General features: G+C 40.9%; 1 protein-coding gene across 1 annotated transcript in view; it reads right to left on the bottom strand.

Moving 5' to 3' along the window:
• The window catches only part of LOC148041317 (P-loop containing nucleoside triphosphate hydrolases superfamily protein), a 117,310-nt gene extending 101,628 nt beyond the window's left edge, over nucleotides 1-15,682 (bottom strand). The window contains exon 1 of the mRNA XM_087678907.1: nucleotides 15,403-15,682. Coding sequence (XP_087535033.1) covers nucleotides 15,403-15,540 — 138 coding nt within the window. The 5' untranslated portion in view covers nucleotides 15,541-15,682. The remainder of the gene's footprint in view (nucleotides 1-15,402) is intronic.
• Between the last annotated feature and the right edge of the window lie 4,430 nt (nucleotides 15,683-20,112).

Genomic DNA, 20,112 nt, shown 5'->3' with positions numbered 1-20,112 from the left:
AGAACTCTTGCAAGTACACACAAATTGAAAGATAGATCAATAATGATAGATGAGATACAAGAGATTAAAGTACAAGTGATAGGGCCTGAATATTTAGGCTAAGGTATCCACCTACACCTTTGACCCTTATTTAATACTAAGTGATGTAAAAGGTGTTCCCACCTAAACACGCACTTTGACACACAATAATGTGTGTTCAAACACGGGGATAAATAAATCTAACACCTTGTAGGTGAACTGTCTTTGGTACTGGACAACCTCTTTTCTTAATCTCTGGAGCTTTTTTCCATGTGTTTTTGCCTGCTCATTGGTCATTTGGGGCTGGAACTGCTTTGCCAAACCTGGTTTGCTGTTGCCGACTGTGTTGAAGACTCACACATCCTACCTTTGTGGGCTGGCATCATCCAGTGGCTAATAAAACCTGCACTTGTTGTTTTGCACCTTGCACTTTTTGTGTTTTTTGCATTTTCAATTTTAGAGAGGGTCTCATGTGTCAATTGTTGTGACTCTTTACTAGATAAACTCCACTACTACTCCACACTTGAGTCTACTCTTGTGTGCTTGTGTATATGGATTTTTAAATGCTATCTCTTGTTTGATTAGGCTGATTTTGACCACAAAGTGTCCCACATATCTCTCTCTAGCTCCGATCTTCCTTCGCTCTCATGGCACCTCTATGCTCTACTTAGTACCAATGATAAACTCAAAGGGCTTGACTACTTGGCATGCTGTTATGAAGGCTTGGTTTGTGCAAAAGTGGTCGTGGTATCTCATCTCTTGTTCTACTCCACATCCTCAATGACCATCTCCCCTTCCATTTGATTAGGACCAGGATATCTTCAAGGAGGCAGTCCTTGATGGAGACTTCAATAATGTTGTCACATATTCAGCTCTTCTCCAATGCATCTTCAAGAAAGTCTTAACGGCTATCACCTCTTGCGAAACTTCTCCGAAGATGTGAGCAAAGTTTCGCCTCATGAACAAGGCTTCATCACTCATGCAAGTTGTCATTCTCTATGGACACCTTCAGACCTTCAAATTCAAGCCAACAAACTCCCTCAAACTTCAAGTTGCTCTTCCTAAAGCACATCTTGTGGGGCTGGTACTTTGCAAGCTCCCATTCAAGTTTAATGGTGTGGCCGATGTTTGATGTCCCAAACTTTGATGAGTCCAATCAATTTTCTTCACAAGCAATCTATGTTGCTAGAGCACAAGTCTATCCTGAGGCTAGAGAGAAGGTTGTCATCTCTTGCCAATGCTCCAAAATGTTGGGATGAGTGCACTATGGAATGCAAGACAAAAATGGAGCAAGGAAAGTGCCAATAGTGAGAGAGAGGGAATCCCAAGATGAGTGTACTAGAAAAGTCACGGTACACAAACAATAAAATGTATTTGATATGTTAGGGTACAACTAAGGGTGTGTTCGCACCCGTATAAGTTTATACACGCAGAGATTAAGGGACTTTACACCCAACAACCTCCCACTTAAAGGCCCAAAGTGGTACCTTTAAGCTAGTCAACTCCCACTAATCAGGTGCAATGCTCATATTGAGCCTTTGCAAGGCTCTTAGTGAGAACATCTGCAGGATTATCTTGGGTTTTGACCTTAGTCAGTGTGACAAGACCATCATCCAAGACATGTCGAATGAAATGGTACCGAACATCTATGTGTTTGGTACGTGCATGAAACATGTCATTCTTAGCCAAACATACAACACTTTGGCTATCACAACCAAGCATTGGAGTACGTAAAGAGAGACCAAAATCCTTGACTAAACGACCAAGCCAAATAGCTTCCTTAGAAGCTTCTATGGATGAAATATATTCAGCCTCTGTAGTACGTAGTGACACAATTTTCCGCAACCTTAAACACCAAGAAATAGCCCCACCAACCAAAGTAAAGACATAACTACTCGTAGATTTTCTAGTATCAAGATCTCCTACCATGTCCAAATCACAAAATCCTTGTAACTCTAGTATACCCTTTCCATAGCGAATACACTTTTCATGTGTACCTTTTAAGTATCTAAAGATACATTTCACTACTTCCCAATGTGGCTTGCTAGGGTTAGACATGAATCTACTAACAACTCCCACTGCATGAGCAATGTCAGGGCGAGTTGCAACCATAGCATACATCAAAGAACCACAAGCTGATGCATAAGATATGCCCTTCATAGTACTAGCCGTTGCATCATCCTTTGGGCAATCAACTTTGCTAAGCTTTGTATGTTGCAGTAAAGGCACTCCAAGAGGCTTAGCATCAGTCATATTAAATCTATCAAGTACTTTGCTGATGTACTTGTCTTGTGAGAGAAATAACAAGTGTGCCCTCTATCTCTTTTAATACACATGCCCAAAATGTGTTCAGCTGCCCCAAATTCTTTCATCAAGAAGGCTGAACTCAAGTGCCTTTTGAGAGCATTCAAAGTACTCTTATGTTGTCCTACAATCAACATGTCATCCACATATAAGACCAACACAATAAGACTTCCATCATCAGCCTTTTGAGTGTATAAGCAATGATCTACATGACTGTGTTTGAATCCATGGCTGAGCATGAAGGTATCAAACTTTTTATACTACTATCTAGGGGCTTGTCTTAACCCATATAAGCTATGTTTCATCTTACAAACCAAATGCTCCTTCCCTGAAATAGCAAAACCTTTGGGTTGTTTTACGTACAGCAGTCTTCACATCCATCTGATCCAACTCTAAATCCAAGGATGCAGTCAGAGCAAACAAAACATGGAGCGTAGTCATCATCAACACTGGTGAAAAGACTTCTTGAAGTCTATGCCTTCCTTCTATGTATAGCCCTTAGCAACCAAAGTGCTTTGTACTTGGGTTTCCCATCAATACATTTCACCTTGTAAACCCATTTGTTAGGGATAGCTTTCCTATCCTTGGGCAAAGGTACAAGCTTCCATGTGTTATTTGCATACAGAGACCTCATCTCTTCCTACATAGAAAGCTTCCACTTCCTCATGTTTTCACATGTCAGCGGCTCACCTTCATCAGTCAATAAAATGCAATCCATAGATGGCTGAAACCTTTGTGGCTACCTTCTAACATGTGTACACCTTCTTACCCAATGATCTGTATTGTTAGGCAATGGGTCTACATCCTCGAGTATGTGCATACCATCACCTAGTGGCTGATTTTCAACGTTTTCTTGCTGTTGTAACCTATTTTCAGCATGTTCTTCTTACTATCCTATTTCAGCAACTTTGCCTCATTAAATACTACGCCTCGGCTACGTACTATCTTCCTGCCCTGAGGAAGCCAAACTCTATAACCCATCTCTCCCTCATCTCCATATCCCGTGAAGATGCTCTTGATGGATTTCATTTTTAGTTTAGTCCTCTGATCTACAGGAACATGCATAAAGGCATCACAACCAAAGACACACAAATGGTTATATAAAGCAAGTTTGTCAGACCAAACCTCTTCAAGAATATCATTTTCCAATGCACGACTGGAATACCGATTGCATACATGAACTACAATTTTAAGAGCCTCTCCACAGAACTGCTGCGGACAACATGCATTTGACTCTCTCACAAAGTGTGCGATTATATCTTTCAACCACGCCATTTGATATAGGATTGTAAGGGGTTGTCAACTCCCTCTTAATTCCGTGCATCTCACAAAACTTTTTGAACTCATTCGAAACATACTCACCCCCATTATCCGTTCTTATAGCTCTTAACTTGAGCCCTTTCTTTGTGGTAACAAAAGCATGAAACCTTTTAAAAGCATCCAACACTTTCTTTTTGCTCTTTAACACATACACCCATGACCTTCTACTGAAATCATCAATAAAAATGACAAAATACCGTGCACCCCCATGTGAATTAACATGCATAGTGTACACATCATCAAAGTGCACTAAATCAAGAGCATTGGACTTCTTAATGATACTAGAGTAATAAGGAGACTTCACATGTTTTCCATATATGCAATCATTACAAAAGTTAAGACCAAAGCCTTTTACATCAAATCATTACAAAAGTCAAGACCAGAGTAATAAGGAGACTTCACATGTTTTCCATATATGCAATAATTACAAAGTCAAGATCAAAGCCTTTTACATCAAATCTCCCTAAAGAGAAGAGAACTTGAAGGCCTTTCTAACTCATATGGCCAAGTCTTTTGTGCCAAAGTCCCATTTGTGAATGAACTTCAACCACAACCAAGAACTTCTAAAGAAAATACCCTAACACAGAAACACAAATAACATTATACAACAAAGCACAGATAATAGAAGAACACAGTTAGGGTTAGGGTAACTTAAAGACAATGAACACAGAGAATGAATGAAATGATATGACTATTGAATACACAATGCTCATGCAACAAACACACTATGCAGTGAATGAATATTGTACCTCGAACTCTTGTATCTCAAGGATCAGGGCAAGGGTAATGAGCTAGAGAGTATGTCATACTCCGAACGGATCCCGAATCGCAGCAAGACAAGCTCCAAATGTCGAACACCAATAAACACAGCCAAGAAAGGCTCGATCTGATGCAAATGGTAGTGCAGGAGAGAAAAAGACTAAAAATACAGGTGAGGAGAGAGAAAAGAGTGAACGTAGCTGGGAGAGGAAAGAGAACAGTAAATGCAAGCTGCAGGAGAGAGAAAACAGCAACAACAAGCTGAGGAGATGATCGCAACAATTGAAGAGAGAAAATCTGCAAGGCGGCAGCTGGGGCCTGCAAAGGCAACAGTTTTCTAACATGGCAGGCTGTACAACAGCTAGATGACGAACAGCGGCCATCGCCTAGCCGAAAACAGCAGAAAACTAATGACAAAGGGATGGAAACAAGCGCCAAATGAGTGAAAACTGCAATGGACAGCTTGGACTGCAATGTCCTCCGCAAACAAGGTATGGGCAACAACCTGAAAACACCTGAAACCTAAAAAACAAGATTAAGGTTAAATGGAGAGCAACATATCTATTTATAGAAAGTTTGGGCCCTCCCAAGTGGATTTGTGCTTATGGAATACAAACACTCTCTAAGAACACGTTTCTTTTAAATAAACAAGGTTTCTTCCTTAATTAAGCATGTTTTGGGATTGCTTAAGTGAAGCTAATGCATTTTTAGCTCAATACCCCCTCTCAAATCAAACAACGATGCCACGAGAAGTAGGCCAACCAAGCCTTTTTTTTTCCATTTATCTTTTACCCGAAGGTGTCCCACCCTAAAGCGGCCAAAGCATCGGACAAAGGGTACGCGTCGGCTGCCCAGTGGCCTACTAAGACTACAAAGGCGATGGTCAACTTACCAAGGGAGCCCAAGTAATCACCCCAAAGAGGCCAGGGCATCAAACAAAGAGTGCACGGCAGCTACCCCCAGTGGCCTACCAAGTTCTACAAAGGCACATGGAATCAACTATGGACTTCTTTTTTTTAGGGCTTTGTAGCTTTGATAGATTTAACATTGAGGGTTTCAAATCAGTTTTCGTTCTATTGAGTATCCGCTCCTAAAACGGGAGAGAGGAGATGGTCAAACCCAAGACTTTCACAAAACAAGCATACTATCCCTACCATTATTGGTTGTTGGTGAAAAAGGAGAATGGCTAAGGTGTGGGTGACACAAATATAGCAAAGATGTGAAGCAAGTAAGACAAGCAAGCAAGCTAGAGAAAACTTCCTTGGAGATTGCCATGCGCAATGCCATGAATATCGTGGATCCAAAGTCGACCACTCCAAAAGACTGAAAAGAGAGAATGTACACAGATACATATTAACATGAACAAAATGCCAATGCATGGGGTAATGCAAAGGAAGACGCAAGATGTCTTGCTCACACAAAATGCAATGCAACGGTGCCACTTAGACAGTGCCCTCGCAAGAGAATTGTGTACTTACCCAAGTGCCCTTTTACAATCAGGCCATCCTAACAATGCGGATAAAGTTACAAATGTCCATAAGTACAATACAAAAGAATAAATGAATGAATGAATGTCTAAAAACTGTAAGCATCATTACTATTACTATCAAGAGAAGTAGCCGCCCCCTCTCAAACAGGAAGGGAAAGCAAGGGGGAAGCACCCTCTCCCCATCAATCTAAAGAAATAGGGAAGAGTATACCCAAGTTGATCCTAGATAAAAGGTATCGAAGAACCGGCTAGTTGACCACTTTAGTCAACATGTCTGTGAAATTGTCCGATCAAGGCACAAACTCTAGGCGGATGGTGTCTAGCTCAACCTACTCTCTAGAAAAGTGAAAGTGGACTCTCACATGCCACATTCGTAGTGTGATGATCGGATTGCTCACAAGGGCAATAGCACTCTAGTTATCGTAGTAGACAATAGTGGGAGAGTCACAAGGAAAGTGAAGCGCCACCAGTAAGCTCCTCAGGTAGATAGCCTCGGTGGTGCCATCGAAGAGAACCCTATCCTCAACCTCGGTCGTAGAAGCCGCCACCGTCTCTTGCTTACAGCTGGACCAAAAAATGGAAGCCGTGCCCAAAGTGAAAAGATAGCCACCATGAAAACACCAGGTGTCAAGAACTACTTCCCAATCAGAATCAATGTACCCCTAAAAAACATAAATCAAAACCATAAGTGAGACCATAAGAATAAGTACACTCTAAATAATGCAACACACAAAGACATGCAATCCAATAAGACATCCTAGGTGCTGTGAAATACTGATTGAGTAAGCTAAGTTTAGCCTAGTATGAATTAACCAAAGAAGTTTCCCTACAACAGACTTATAGGTATGCATATCGAAGGCCTGATCTGTAGTGAACTGTTCCACAAACTGAAGTGCGTACTTCTACTATGACACGAAAATACGACCCCCAAATGGAACTACCTCCATTCCCAAGAAGTAAGATAACAAACCGAGATCTGTCATCTAAAATGTAGCACTAAGTCTTACCTTGATTTCCGCTATGGCAGCAAAATCTAAGCCTATGATGAGTAAGTCATCAATGTACAGCAAGATATAGCTGACCCCCTCTGCAATAGATCAAACATAAAAGTTCACGTCATAAGGGATAGAATGGTATCCGTGAGTCTGAAATAACTCATCCATCCTATGGAACCAAGACCATAGTACTTACATCAGCCCATAAAGAGCTTTCTGCAAGCAGAATTCCTTCTCTCTCTTCCTCCTCCAAATAACTATTCAAGAAGGCACTCTTGACATCCATCTGATGTATCAACCAACCGTGGTGAGCCGCTAGCGCGAGTAATAACCGAAAAGATATCAACCGCATAGTAGATGCGAAGGTCTCCTCATAATCAATACCGTGCTTCTATCGAAACACTTGCACAACAAGGCCAGCCTTGTACTTGTCTAAAGTCCCATCAGCCTTTAACCTGGTCCTAAAAATCCACTTCGTTCTGATGACTTTCTTGTGACTTGAACCATCCACCAATGTCCAAGTCTCATTTCAGTCAATACTATCTAGCTTCTTCTCCATGGCCTCTCGCCATTAAGGGTGTTGAAGAGCCTCCTGGCATGCATCCAGCTCAAAATGCACTATGTAATCAGCTATAAACAACGACGCAAATGATGCTTGAGGTGCAAGCTAGGTGGCAAATCTTCTAGGTCCCTTCGGAGTGGAATCCCGTGGTAAGATCCTTGAATCCTCCATGGTCTGCTAGTACCAGCGAGGTAACGGGTCTCGTGGAGGGGGCCTGGGAGCTTAAGAATCCGCAAATAGGTCACGAGCGGATAGTAGACTAAGCTCAATAGACACGATCTCCAATGATATGGAAGGAGGAATCGGATCAAAATCCAATGCAGAGGACTGCACAATATTCCACTCGTCAGAGATGGCGTCCCTCCTAATGATCACCTTATTCATCTGAGAATCAAACAAACAGTAGGCTTTCGCTTCGAAGGAATATCCAACAAAGATAAGGAGATCAACTCGAGGAGTGAGCTTTCCTATTTTTATTATCAGGCATGGGTGTGTATGCACAACACCCGAAGAATCTAAAGTGGGATATAACAAGCTCAGAGCCAATGAATGCCTCGTACGGGGTCTTCTAAGAAAGAGCCACAATCAGTCACCAGTTGAGGATGTACACCACAATGTTAGCAACCTCAACCCAAAGGCACCCAGGGAGCTCTGCTATGAACAACATAGAGCATGTCATTTTCATGATTGTCCGATTTCTATGCTCTACGACTCCATTTTAAGAGGGGGAGTTGGTAGAGGTAAGCTAGCGAGAGATACCATGCTATTGTAGAAACTCGAAAAACTCATGGGAGAAGAACTCACCACCTCTATCACTTCTCATGCAACCAATACACTATCCTGTCTAGTTATCAACTAGCAGCACCCAAGCAGAGTAATATGTGAAAGTATCAGACTTTGCTTGAGGAAATACACCCACAAATATCTTGAATTATCATCCACAATCAAAAAGAAGGACATGTCGTTCAAGGTGATAGCGGATCTTGACCCACAAAGATCAACGCAAATCAATCTAAGAGGTGCCTCAGTTCCATGTGTAGACTGTTGAGGGAATGGGATACGGTGCTACTTCTCTAGCTGACATTCTTTACAGACATCTCGAGCTAGCTTCAAGCGAGAAAGACCTACAACTATCCCACAGCAAGACAACTCATAAATAGAGTCATAGCCAAGATGCCCTAGGCAGAAATGACAAAGACGCTCATTGTTCATAGGCTCCTGAGATGCGGCTAATGCCTAGAAGCTATGGAACACAAAGCCCTCGGCATGGTCGGCTCAGTAAGAAAATGGGTCATGTAGTATAGGCCATTAGACTGTGCCTCACCGCGAGCGCTCACTAAACCAATCTAAGAGTCAAGGACCTCCACTATGGTCGCTATTAAAAAAAAAAAATTACTCGCCCCAACTGGCAAAGCTACTGAACAAATAACAAGTTCACCCCAAGCTGAGAGACATGATATACATTGTCCAACAAAGCCAAATCCGGACCCTAGATGCAACCTTGAGACTGGATCTTAACCGAGGAGTTACTTCCTACGCAGACCCACCCAACTGCAAGGCCTCGTGTATGGAAGATGTTCTCTATAGGAGTCATGTGATATGTAGCTCCACTATCCACAATCCAAACAGGTGTTGATGTGCTCGACTGTGACGAGTGGGCCTCCACAGTAACCTCGTCGAGAGGCAACTCACAAATGTGGACAAGACTCACATCGGATGTCTCTACGAAGACGATGTGGGCCTCTAAAGACCAGTCAAACAAGCCCTCTAAAGTTGAGAACGTTGTCGACTGAGATGGCTGACCAATGGCAGTGCAAGTCTAACCTTTCCACTACCCCTTGCCATCACCCTACCTCCCCTAAGGGGGGTTGCCCAACTGAGGGGCAAGGGTTTGTGACTTGGGTTTTGGTGTTGTGTCTCTTGCCTTTGATCAACACTTGTTGTCAAAATGGCCAGTCTTTTGACAATGTTAACAATACCTATTCTTAGGTACAGTTTACCACCCGTGTTTGAGTTGAGACTAGGAGTTTCCTTGTGATGCCCCTGCTTGATTTTGATTTTTTATTTTGATTTGAAGTTTAATTTTGTTTTCTTTCCTTGCTGCCCCTTCTGAGAATGAGTAATAAGAGTCCCCCTCTAAGGGATTATTCATATGAAACTAATCAAAGTCATGCATAACGCAATAGCTGACACTCAAATTCATAGAATGTGGGTAAATTAGACAGAGAAAACACTTACTGCACAAAATTGAAGTATTTATGCGGCAGCTTGTTAAGAAACAATGTGACTTGATCATCAAAGGACTTCAGAGTCCCTGTAGTGGAGAATTCAGCAAGGAGACATCGATACTCAACCAACTTGACTTTCAAGTCATCCCAGTCAAAGATTTTGAAGTTCTGTGCTTATAGTCAAGATTTTTTCGATAGATCCTATCCCAAGCCACATAGCAGTCAATCAAATGTACCTATCACTCTGACACTAAGTCAAAATGCTGAAGTTGAGAATAAAACTCGCGCAATAAGCCCTGCATCCGCTCAACAATAGCGGAGGCATTCCTAGCCCTCAATGAGCAGACGACCTCATATGAAACAAGTGGAGAATCAGGTCGGGATTCCAACCCCTGCACAAGATCCCATAGGTTCTCTGAGTCAAGGACATGTCTCATCAAGTTCGACCTAGTTGTAAAGTTGGACCCATTAAAACGAGTATTGTCGTTGAATGCATGCTTCACGGAAGATGAGATAGAACCATGAGGTATCGAGAATGTGGGATAAGATGGATATAGAGAATAAGGTGGTGGTGGTGGTGGTGGTGGTGGTGGTGGTGGTGGTGGTGGTGGTGGTGGTGGTGGTGGTGGTGTCGTCTAATAAGGAGGAGGAAAAAGAGATGGATAGACAAAAATAGACTTTGAGTGTCCAATGAGTGCCGATTGATGCGAAGACACGGAAAAACATGAATGTTTTCATAAGGTGCCGGTGGAGATGGAGACACTAGGATATGTAAGCCCTATCCAAATGTCGGGTGAAACATAACATAATGACCAAAGGGTCCACTAGGTAATGCCATGGAGGCAAACTGTGGCACCAATTGATCCACACTTGGGAGAGACTCGAAAAATACCCAGGCTGCAATAATCCGCAAAGTGTATGAGGAAAAGGTGGATTACTACCCAATTGAGGAAGAGATGAGGTCCTAACGGTTGTGCTTAAGTGTGAAGAACCCCCTAGTGTGGTAAATAAAAACACGTGATTCTACGTGAGATGCAACATGCGATGCACTTATGGAGACTGAAAGGATGTGGCAACGGAATAAGAGGGTGGGATGAGAGAGGGATTAAATGGATTTGTGATAGGTGTGGATATGGAAAATCATATGGGTTTCTTTGATCCATTAAATTAAAATGATGATGATGAAGATGCACCTACTTCATTTTGACCTTTGGAAACAAAATTGTTTAAAGGAAAAGAAGGGAAAGGAGTACTCACAGTTTCTTCTTTCAACTGCTTACCTAGGCTTGATTCATAAAGAAATATCTATCTTCCTCATTACTCATAAACCAGAAATTGTTTTGCATACATCCATCATGAAAATCATCCATACCAATAGGAGAAGGGGAATCATCATCAACAGAATCTGAAATGGTAGACATACTTGACACCGAAAAGAATAATTATGAAGGCAATGGAGTGTACTCTATGTCAGTTTTCACTTGCGGATGGCCAGTCCTAAGTGGAGATTCCACCCTTTCTACATGATTAGTAGATCAGTGCACCGAATCTAAAGGATGAAATTCAATCTTACCTCCTATCTGTTGTTAGGCTCTATGCATCAAAATGAGATTGTGCTCAACTACAGTGATCTCGAGAGGTCGTGAAACTCCATGGTAATCCAATCACAAGCTCCTGACCATGTCAGGAGCTTGTGAAGCAAGCTATAAGGCCCACTCCAAGTTGTTTCTCAATGGGTTTAGCTTAGATGTAAAAAGTGGTGCAGAAGTAGTGTTTGAAGTCATCTGCCCTTCTATTATTCCTGCTTCTTGTGTAGAACTTTCAGATCAAGGACTAGGTTTCTCACAGAGAACTTAGCTTTGATACCATGTGAAGAAAATATCCTAACACAAAAATACAAATAACATTGTACGACAAAGCACAAACTAATAGAAGAACACAGTTAGGGTTAAGGTAACTCGAAGACAATGAACTCAAGAATGAATGAAATGATATGACTATTGAACATACAATGCTCATACAACAAACACACTATGCAGTGAATGAATACTATACCTCAAACTCCTGTATCTCAAGGATCAGGGCAAGGATAATGAGTTGGAGAGTGTGTCATACTCTGCGATCCCAAATCGCAGCAACACAATCTTCGAATGTCGAACGCCAACAAACATAACCAAGGAAGGATGAATCTGATGCAAACAGCAATGCAAGAGAGAAAGACTAAAAATGCAGATAAAGAGAGGGAAAACAGTAAATGCAGCTGGGAGGAGAGAGAAAATAGCAAACGCAGGCTGCAGGAGAGAGAAAACAGCAACGATAGGCTGAGGAGATGATGGCGACAGCTAGAGAAGAGAGAAAATCTGCAGGGCAACTGGGGCTTGCAAACACAGCAGTGTGTTGACGTGGCAGGCTATACAATAGCAGGATGACAGACACCAGCAGTTGCCTGGCTGGAAACAGCAGCAAGCTAATGACAAAGGGCTGGAAATAGGTACCAGATGAGTGAAGACTCCGATGGACAGCCTGGACTGTGATGTCCTCCGTGAATGGGGTGTGGGCAGCAAGCCGAAAACCTGCAAAAACAAGATTAAGGTTGAATGGAGGGCAACATATCCACTTATAGAAATGTTTGGGCCCTCCCAAGTGGGTTTGTGCTTATGGGATACAAACACACTCTAAGAACTCATTTCTTCTAAATAAACAAAGTTTCTTTCTTAATTAAGCATGTTTTGGAGCTGTTTAAGTGAAGATAGTGCATTTTTAGCTCAACAAAACTTTCCAAGTAATACTTTACAATGCAAATAGTACACAGTTTTCTTTTTGTTGCCCTTAATAATCAGCATAGAGTCCTTGTGGACCTTCCAAGATCCACCACCAAAGGTAGTAAAATACATCCTTCACAAGTTTCTGGGCTAGAGAGGGACTGTGAGAGGATGGCAGTGGGGTTTGCTAGCCTCACCAACTTCTTAATGTGGTGGATCCTGAGGGAGACTTGCAGCATGCATCAAATTCGTCTCACAGCTCTAAATCCACAAGTTGGTGTAGTCTAGCTCCATGATGGAAGGTTCAGATAATGAGTAGTGCTTGCTTCTAATCTACTCTCACATGGAGGGACACTATAGTGGTGTGGCTAAAGGAGCAAAATCCATGGTCGTGATCAGAGTTGCCAAGGGCTTCTGAAACGGGTTTCCTAGGTTTCATGTGAGTTTTCTAAAACATTAGAAACAAGTTTCATTCAAGATGGAAGAAAACTATCATGAGACTTTATACGTATAGTATGACTCATATGATGTGATTTATCATAATTCATAATCCTATACAATGCAAATGGAAATTCAACATAGCTTCAACATATGCATGCCTCATGGTCCATTGTCCATGATAATATTAGCATTAATTATAGAAGCCATCAATATGTACATGCATCATAGACAACAGTTTCTTGCAAACAATCACTATCTTTCCAAAGCACCTTGGTGGCAGCTTAGTCACCCACTGCTTGGGTATCTATGGTCCTAGATAATTGTCATTGTTTGAATGTATTATGACGTTACAACTTCTGGCTAATCATTGTTGTTGTATGGGACATGCTAGTACCCTAGGGTTTTTTATGTTCCCCATCATTGTATATTTCATTGTTCTAATCACCCATAATCCGAGACAAGGGGTTAGTTTAGTGCGTATCCTAGGCTTTAGGCAATATAGTCTATGCCTAGCCTTCAATTTAGTACTAGATAAAGGCAACTAAGTGGCCCATGTTAGGCTTGCTTCAATGTCTCATGTCTCATCCCAAGGCTTTTAGGGTTTCTTCCAATTGTCTCATGTCTCGCACAAAGGCTTCTATGTATACCCACTCCACTCTCAATTTTTGTACCATATCATCTAACATCCTTGGAGAGAGCAAGACTTGAGGCACTACTATTGCTGGTCATCATTGTGACAATGCCCTACCAGTATTATAAGACACACCTCACACTTCATCTTATGGATTCCATTGCCCACTCATTCTAAGTTTCTTCTGTTCGTGTGTTTTTTATTTTTGTCAATGTTTCTACTTTCTTTTTCACACTTCTAATTATCTATGCATTCTCACAAAGGCTTCCACAATCAGTAATGGGAGTAAACAAACCAAAGAAGGGAAGGTGCAACATTAAAAATCCAACTAACGAAGCAATTGTGGAGACAAGTCCTTTGAATACACATAACTGTAACAAGTATATGTCCTCCCACACAAATGCCTTGGATTGCGTGCTTTGTAAACATCAAGTTCACTCTGTATTAACACACATAATAGTGAACTATCAAACAATGAGATGTAGTTTTGGCATTTGCACATCTTGCATCTACTCCTAAGCATTAACCTAACAAGCAATGCTAATAAACTAGTCTTCAATGTGCTTTTGCACTCTAGGTACTCCTTATCGATGGAATACACAAACCTTCAAGACTTGAGCTACAAAATCAACAAATGCATTTGGCTAGAATTACTTTCTTTGCAAATTTTCCACGATCCTTAAGATATGGACCTTTTGTATATTGATTCATCTCATAATCACACATCGGCCCCAAATGAGAAGGTCACAATCTTAGTTAGTGGACTCATATGCCTACTTGAAAGTCACGTTTACTACAACAATTGAGAGATTCACACAACATAGAAATTCACCATGGCACAAGCAGCCAGGGATCAACTCACAAGGATATGTTGTATTAGCCATGTTGGAGCAACAGAGTTACCAGGCACACTTTTAAGAGCCTCACCTAGCTACATATCTATGGACACTGTTATCAGAGCAACAATGTTACCAAAAGCAACATTAGTCACACCAACCATATGGTGTACCAATTAGGACCCCTAGCCTAGCTACATATCTATAGATACTAGTTGAGAGACCACAAGTCATCATGCTCTCATGGATGATCTATGGTAAGCCATCAATACCACATGAGATCAATAGAGCTGAGTTTGTTGCACCTCCCATGATGCTAGAGGGTCTTTTCAAGACCATCAATGTTATCCACAAAGTGTGTGTCATGCATCCGGATAGATACCTAGAAGAGCATTCGAGACCCCCCCACAACTGGCCTAGGCCAAACATGAGATCTCATGGTATACATAGGTTGAGCACTAGCTCACAAGATACAAGATTAGCATGGACCACCTACCCCCTTTCCAGTATGACCCTCATTCCCCCTTCATACACGGTACACCTCTCCTACTCAAAGAGGAACTTGGTCATGCAATAGGATCTCTATCACCTACACATGCAACACACATGGATCTCACCATGGCAGCCCCTTCCCACAAAGATGTCCTACTATAGAGACCACTTCATGAGCATCGCATCAAATGGTTTTATTGTGAGACTTGAATACCTGGATGTCTACATGCCACATGAGATGCGGGTAGCCATTGGCCAACTTAGGATTTCATCCCATCAACTCAAGATCGTTCTAGGGAAAGCAACTTATTTTCCCTGAGCCAAGTAGATCTATCGATTGTGTCAGGAGGATATCACCATCACTCATCACAGTCTATTACATTACACTTTGATATTTAGTGACGATCATCATTGTACATAATAATCTCTCTCTCTCTCTCTCTCTCTCTCTCTCTCTCTCTCTCTCTCTCTCATAAAATGGCATTGTAGTGAGACTTTGATGCAGAAAGCGCAACCAAAGAACAAAAGAACAGGTTTAATTAGAAGAGCAGAGGATGCTTGACACCTCGCAGACACGACGACGTCCGGCCTTTCGCCTGCGCTTGGCCGCCTGGACGCCATGCATGAAGTCCACTGTGTTCTTGAGGCGCTTGCGAGTCGCCTTGTTCCTCTTCTTAGCGAGGTACTCCTCTCCCTTCCCCATCTCTCTTTCCCGCAGTGACTTAATCACACGGGCCTGCCTGAGAGACTATCGTGAGGAATCGGACGAGCAATCACGGTAACTTATTAAAGGAGGGATTTTTGGTTTGCCATTCCCGGGCGACGCTCTAGCGTTTGATTGTTTTAAGGAGCTTGAAGAATTTTCCATGACGAGTTTATCACCGAAATAGGAAAAATTTTATCGTTTTTTCTAGCGAGTTGATAATAGTGTCATATATGATGACGTGGCAAAAGAGAATTGGTAGCCATCAGGTTCTAGGGATTGCCAGTGTGGCAACGAGAGCTGTTTCAACGGCTCAGTCTGTACTTTCTTGAGATGACTTATGATGATGTATAAGATGAGAACAAAAGAGAAGAAAAGGGCTTTTTTGGCGGATCTCTATTCCTATATTTATGTTCGTGTTTTGGCTACACATCATTGGTGGAGACGGCGGGGTAAAGCATCTACTCCACGCTGCACTACAAATCACATCCAGCTCTTCTTCTCAAATAGCCATCCCAGTAATCACTACTACACGCTAAAGATCTTCACTTCGGTCTTTCTTTTCATACCTTAATCCAAAGCTCTCACAATTGTACTCGCCTCCTCTGTACCACATTCATTAGCATCAATCCAACTCTCATGAGGTCCTCTTTACTCCAAGATAACACTGAGCTGGTATTATGATAAAAAAAGCTCCTATAAAGCCTCGAATAAAGGCTCCTATCCACCCAGTATTATAGTCCATCAATTCCAAAACAAAGACCACAACGATGAGCAGGCCAGCATCCCCACATTCTCACCCAAACTCACCTCAATTCCAGAATGCAAATGTGCATGTTGAGTTTGAACAATTCCAACAAACATCAATGGAGCAAATGTTCCAGGCAGTGTCGTCTCTAATGTTGCAGATCAACCACACAAATCAGGCATTGGCAAATCTACTAGCAAATAATCAACCTCAACATCGCACCAACCCAAAGGTAAGACCCAAACCATTCAATGGTCTTCCAATCAAGGATGTCCTCAGCTAGATTGATCACTTTGAGAATGTGTCCAGTTATCATTCATGGAGTGAGGAGAGAAAAGCTTTGGAAACGAGGACACTACTAGAAGGAATTGCAGCAACTTGGTATATCCAACAACCTCTACAAACAAAAGCACACTGGTCCTTGTTAAAAGAAGCATTAATTAGGGATTTTGCTCAACAAAACATTACCCAAATAGCTCCCCAACAACTTGGCACACTCAAGCAAAAACAAAATGAACTAGTTGCTTAATTTGCAGTGAAGTTGAACCAACTTCTATTGCGAGTTGATCCCACAAGGCCCGAAGATATGAAGTTGTTTTTCTTATGGCCAAGATTGATTCACGATCTATCCCACAGAGTTCGTGATCAAGGTCCAACGACTTTCCATCTGGCCATACAAATAGCGCAAAGAATAGAGGCTAACTATCAATCTGACACTCTCAGCATCACACAAATAGCACCATTGTCAAAACAACAATTTGATCAACCTATCCCAATGGACATAGATGTGCAAAATGCTTAGATGGCACAAAGAAGACAACCATATGATATAACTACTCCAACAAATGTGATAAATAGGAGACTATTACCATCGACTAATGCCTAGGAGGACCAAAATGTTTCCACTGCAACAACTATGATCATGTCAAAAAGCAGTGTAGAAAACTTCAGTGAGCACAAGTTCAAAATTTGAAAATAGCAACTAAACCAACAACATTGGCCACAGTCCCAGAAAACCCTTAAGTGAATGGTTGATAGAGGCCACACATTCGCAATGTCAGATAGCAGCAAAGCCTTCATAACATAAAGTATGCACCATACTCATGAACATCAAAGATCACACTATAGAAGCCTTGATAGACACTGGAAGCAATATTTCACCAATTAGTAAGGACTTAGCCATAAAAATAAAAATCCCAATTACAAAAACACATGAAATCATAGTTTTACTTTGAAATAACAAAAACTTGTACATACAAACCACATTACAACTTTAAATTTCACATTAGGACAATCCACACACAAACATGCATTGTATATACTGCCAACACAGGTATTCAAAGTCATTTTAGGATTAGATTGGCTATTGGCAAAACAAGCTATCATTGATTTCAAGGTAAAAGAACTAAAACTAGAACACAACATAAATATTCCACTTATAGCCTGTTGTGAGCAACGAATGCGTGGTTTGCGTATAGCGAATGGAAGAAGCTCCCTCTTTCTCTCTTTTACTCATAAAATTGCATACGACTCATGAGAAATTAAAAATAGACTAAAAGAGAGAGTAAAATAAGATGAAGTGACACAAGATTGGGTACAATATCCCCCCGACATGAAGTGCGTAGCTCCCTTCATGCCGTATTTATAATAATATTATAAAATCTTATTTGCCCAAGATTTAGACCCTTTACAATCACTCTTTGCATAAAGAGTTTGAGTGTACTGGAAAAGAGATAGAGTATTCTGAATTAATGGATGCTAGCAGTTGTGCATCCCATAACTCTCTAGAATCATTAATATTTTATTGGACATATCTTCTAAAAATCTATTTTGCTAATAAATATTTACATAGAGGCTATGCACACGCTTTATAAGAAATAGCGGTGCGTCTAATAAAATAATCCAATAATTGCCAAATAAATTCTTGAGGAAATAATCTTTAAAATGCTTGCGCATGGTGCACCTTTCCAATTCACCTTGCTCTACACATCAGCTGCAAAAAATTTAGAAAATCGTGTTAGAATAATAACCAACTGAATAATTATAGCTAGCCACATAAATCAATTAATTTGGAATTTCATACAATAATTAATTCACGAAGACGTTAATACTCATGTGGATAAAATGGTATCACCCACGTTCACACTTGCATCGACGCCCGGAAAGGATAGGCGTCCCCATCAACCTTCCGCCTAAGACAATTCTTAGGAACGTGCCCCACATTGATGGAGAACCATTTAAGGCGCTCATCCCTTTGCATAGATGCCACCTGGCAACATACTCCCGGGGTGGGATAGCAATTGTCCTCAATTGCTATTGGCTAGATGTGGAGACAATAAATTGGAAAAAGGTCACAAATCACGAGCATGCATCCATTGAGCTTCCTCAACAGGGTGATTGTGGAATTTGACAAGATAACAAGGATAAGTATTTCCAGTTCTAGTGGTCATATAGTCAACATCAATAATTGTTTCAGGGATTAGGATTTCATGGTCATTTGCAATCAAGGGTGGTGAGTCGTAAACAGGGTAAACAGGAAGAGAACCTTTTAAGGGACGTAAAAGACTAATGTGAAAAGTGCTGTGGATTTTCCAATGATGAGGTAACTCTAATTTATAAGCATCAGGATTAATACAATGGATAATTTTAAAAGGTCCATAGAAATGAGGAGCTAATTTTACATTCAAGTTCTTTTCTACACTATGGAGTCTACATTTTTCAACACATAACCAAACATAGTCTCCTTCTTTATAAATCATGGCTTGCCTCTTTTTATTTGCTTGTTTCACATATGATTGTTGGGCCTTTTTGCTAGCATTTGTTTAACTTGCTCATAAATACTTGAATGATTTTGAATCCAATCGTCAACAGAAGGTATTTTCTATGTTAGACGAAATGTGGGAGTTGGCAATTTGTGACCATAAACAATTTCAAAATGTGCCTTTTGTGTAGCAGTGTGAGTGGTATTATTGTGAGCAAATTGTAGAAGGTGCAAATGATTATTCCATGTGGCTGGAAAAGAAATTGTGTAAGCACGTATTAAATCCAAAATTGTGCTATTTGTGGCCTCTGTTTCACCGTTAGTTTCTGGATGAAATACAGAGCTAAAATCAATCTTAGTTCCTAAGTTAGAAAACAATGTAATGCAAAAATTATTACAGAATCGAGAATCTCGGTTGGACACAATAATTTTCGGTAATCCATGGTGCACAAAAATATGCTTAAGAAATAAGTTAGTGGCTTGTGCAGCAGTTAAGGTCTTTTTACAAGCAATGAAGTAAGCCTGTTTACTAAATCTATCAACTATGGTCCATATCATATTATTCTGTGAAGAAGTTTGTGGTAAACCTGTAATGAAGTCCATAGAAATCTGCTCCCAAGGTGAATTAGGGATAGGAATGGAAGTAATAAACCATATGACTTACCATGATGTCTTTTTATGCTTTGACATACAATGCATTCAGAAACAAAATTAGAGACATCATGTTGCATATTTGGCCAGAAAAAATATTTGTGTAAATTTCAAAGTGTGGAGATAATACCACGATGTCCCATATAAGGAGGCTCGTGTACTTCTTGCATAATGAAATGATGAAAAGGATTAGTAATACATAACCTTTTTTCATAAAACACACAACCATCGGAAATAGAAAAGTTATTAGTATGGATCCACTGATTGTTAGATAAATTTACCCAAACATCATGAAAATCGGGATCTTGAAGATAAGTATTTTTCATTGTGTCTAATGAAGAAGTAGAAATGACATAAATATTGTTTAATGATGGCCTACGGCTAAGTGCATCGGCTATTACATTTTCCTTAT

This window comes from Lygodium microphyllum, chromosome 1 (assembly GCF_053477565.2).
Source record: "Lygodium microphyllum isolate KBCC chromosome 1, Lygodium_microphyllum_v1.1.10, whole genome shotgun sequence".
Classification (NCBI taxonomy): Eukaryota; Viridiplantae; Streptophyta; class Polypodiopsida; order Schizaeales; family Lygodiaceae; genus Lygodium; species Lygodium microphyllum.
The sequence above is the reverse complement of the archived record's forward strand: the minus strand, read 5'-3'. Positions and strand labels throughout refer to the sequence as shown.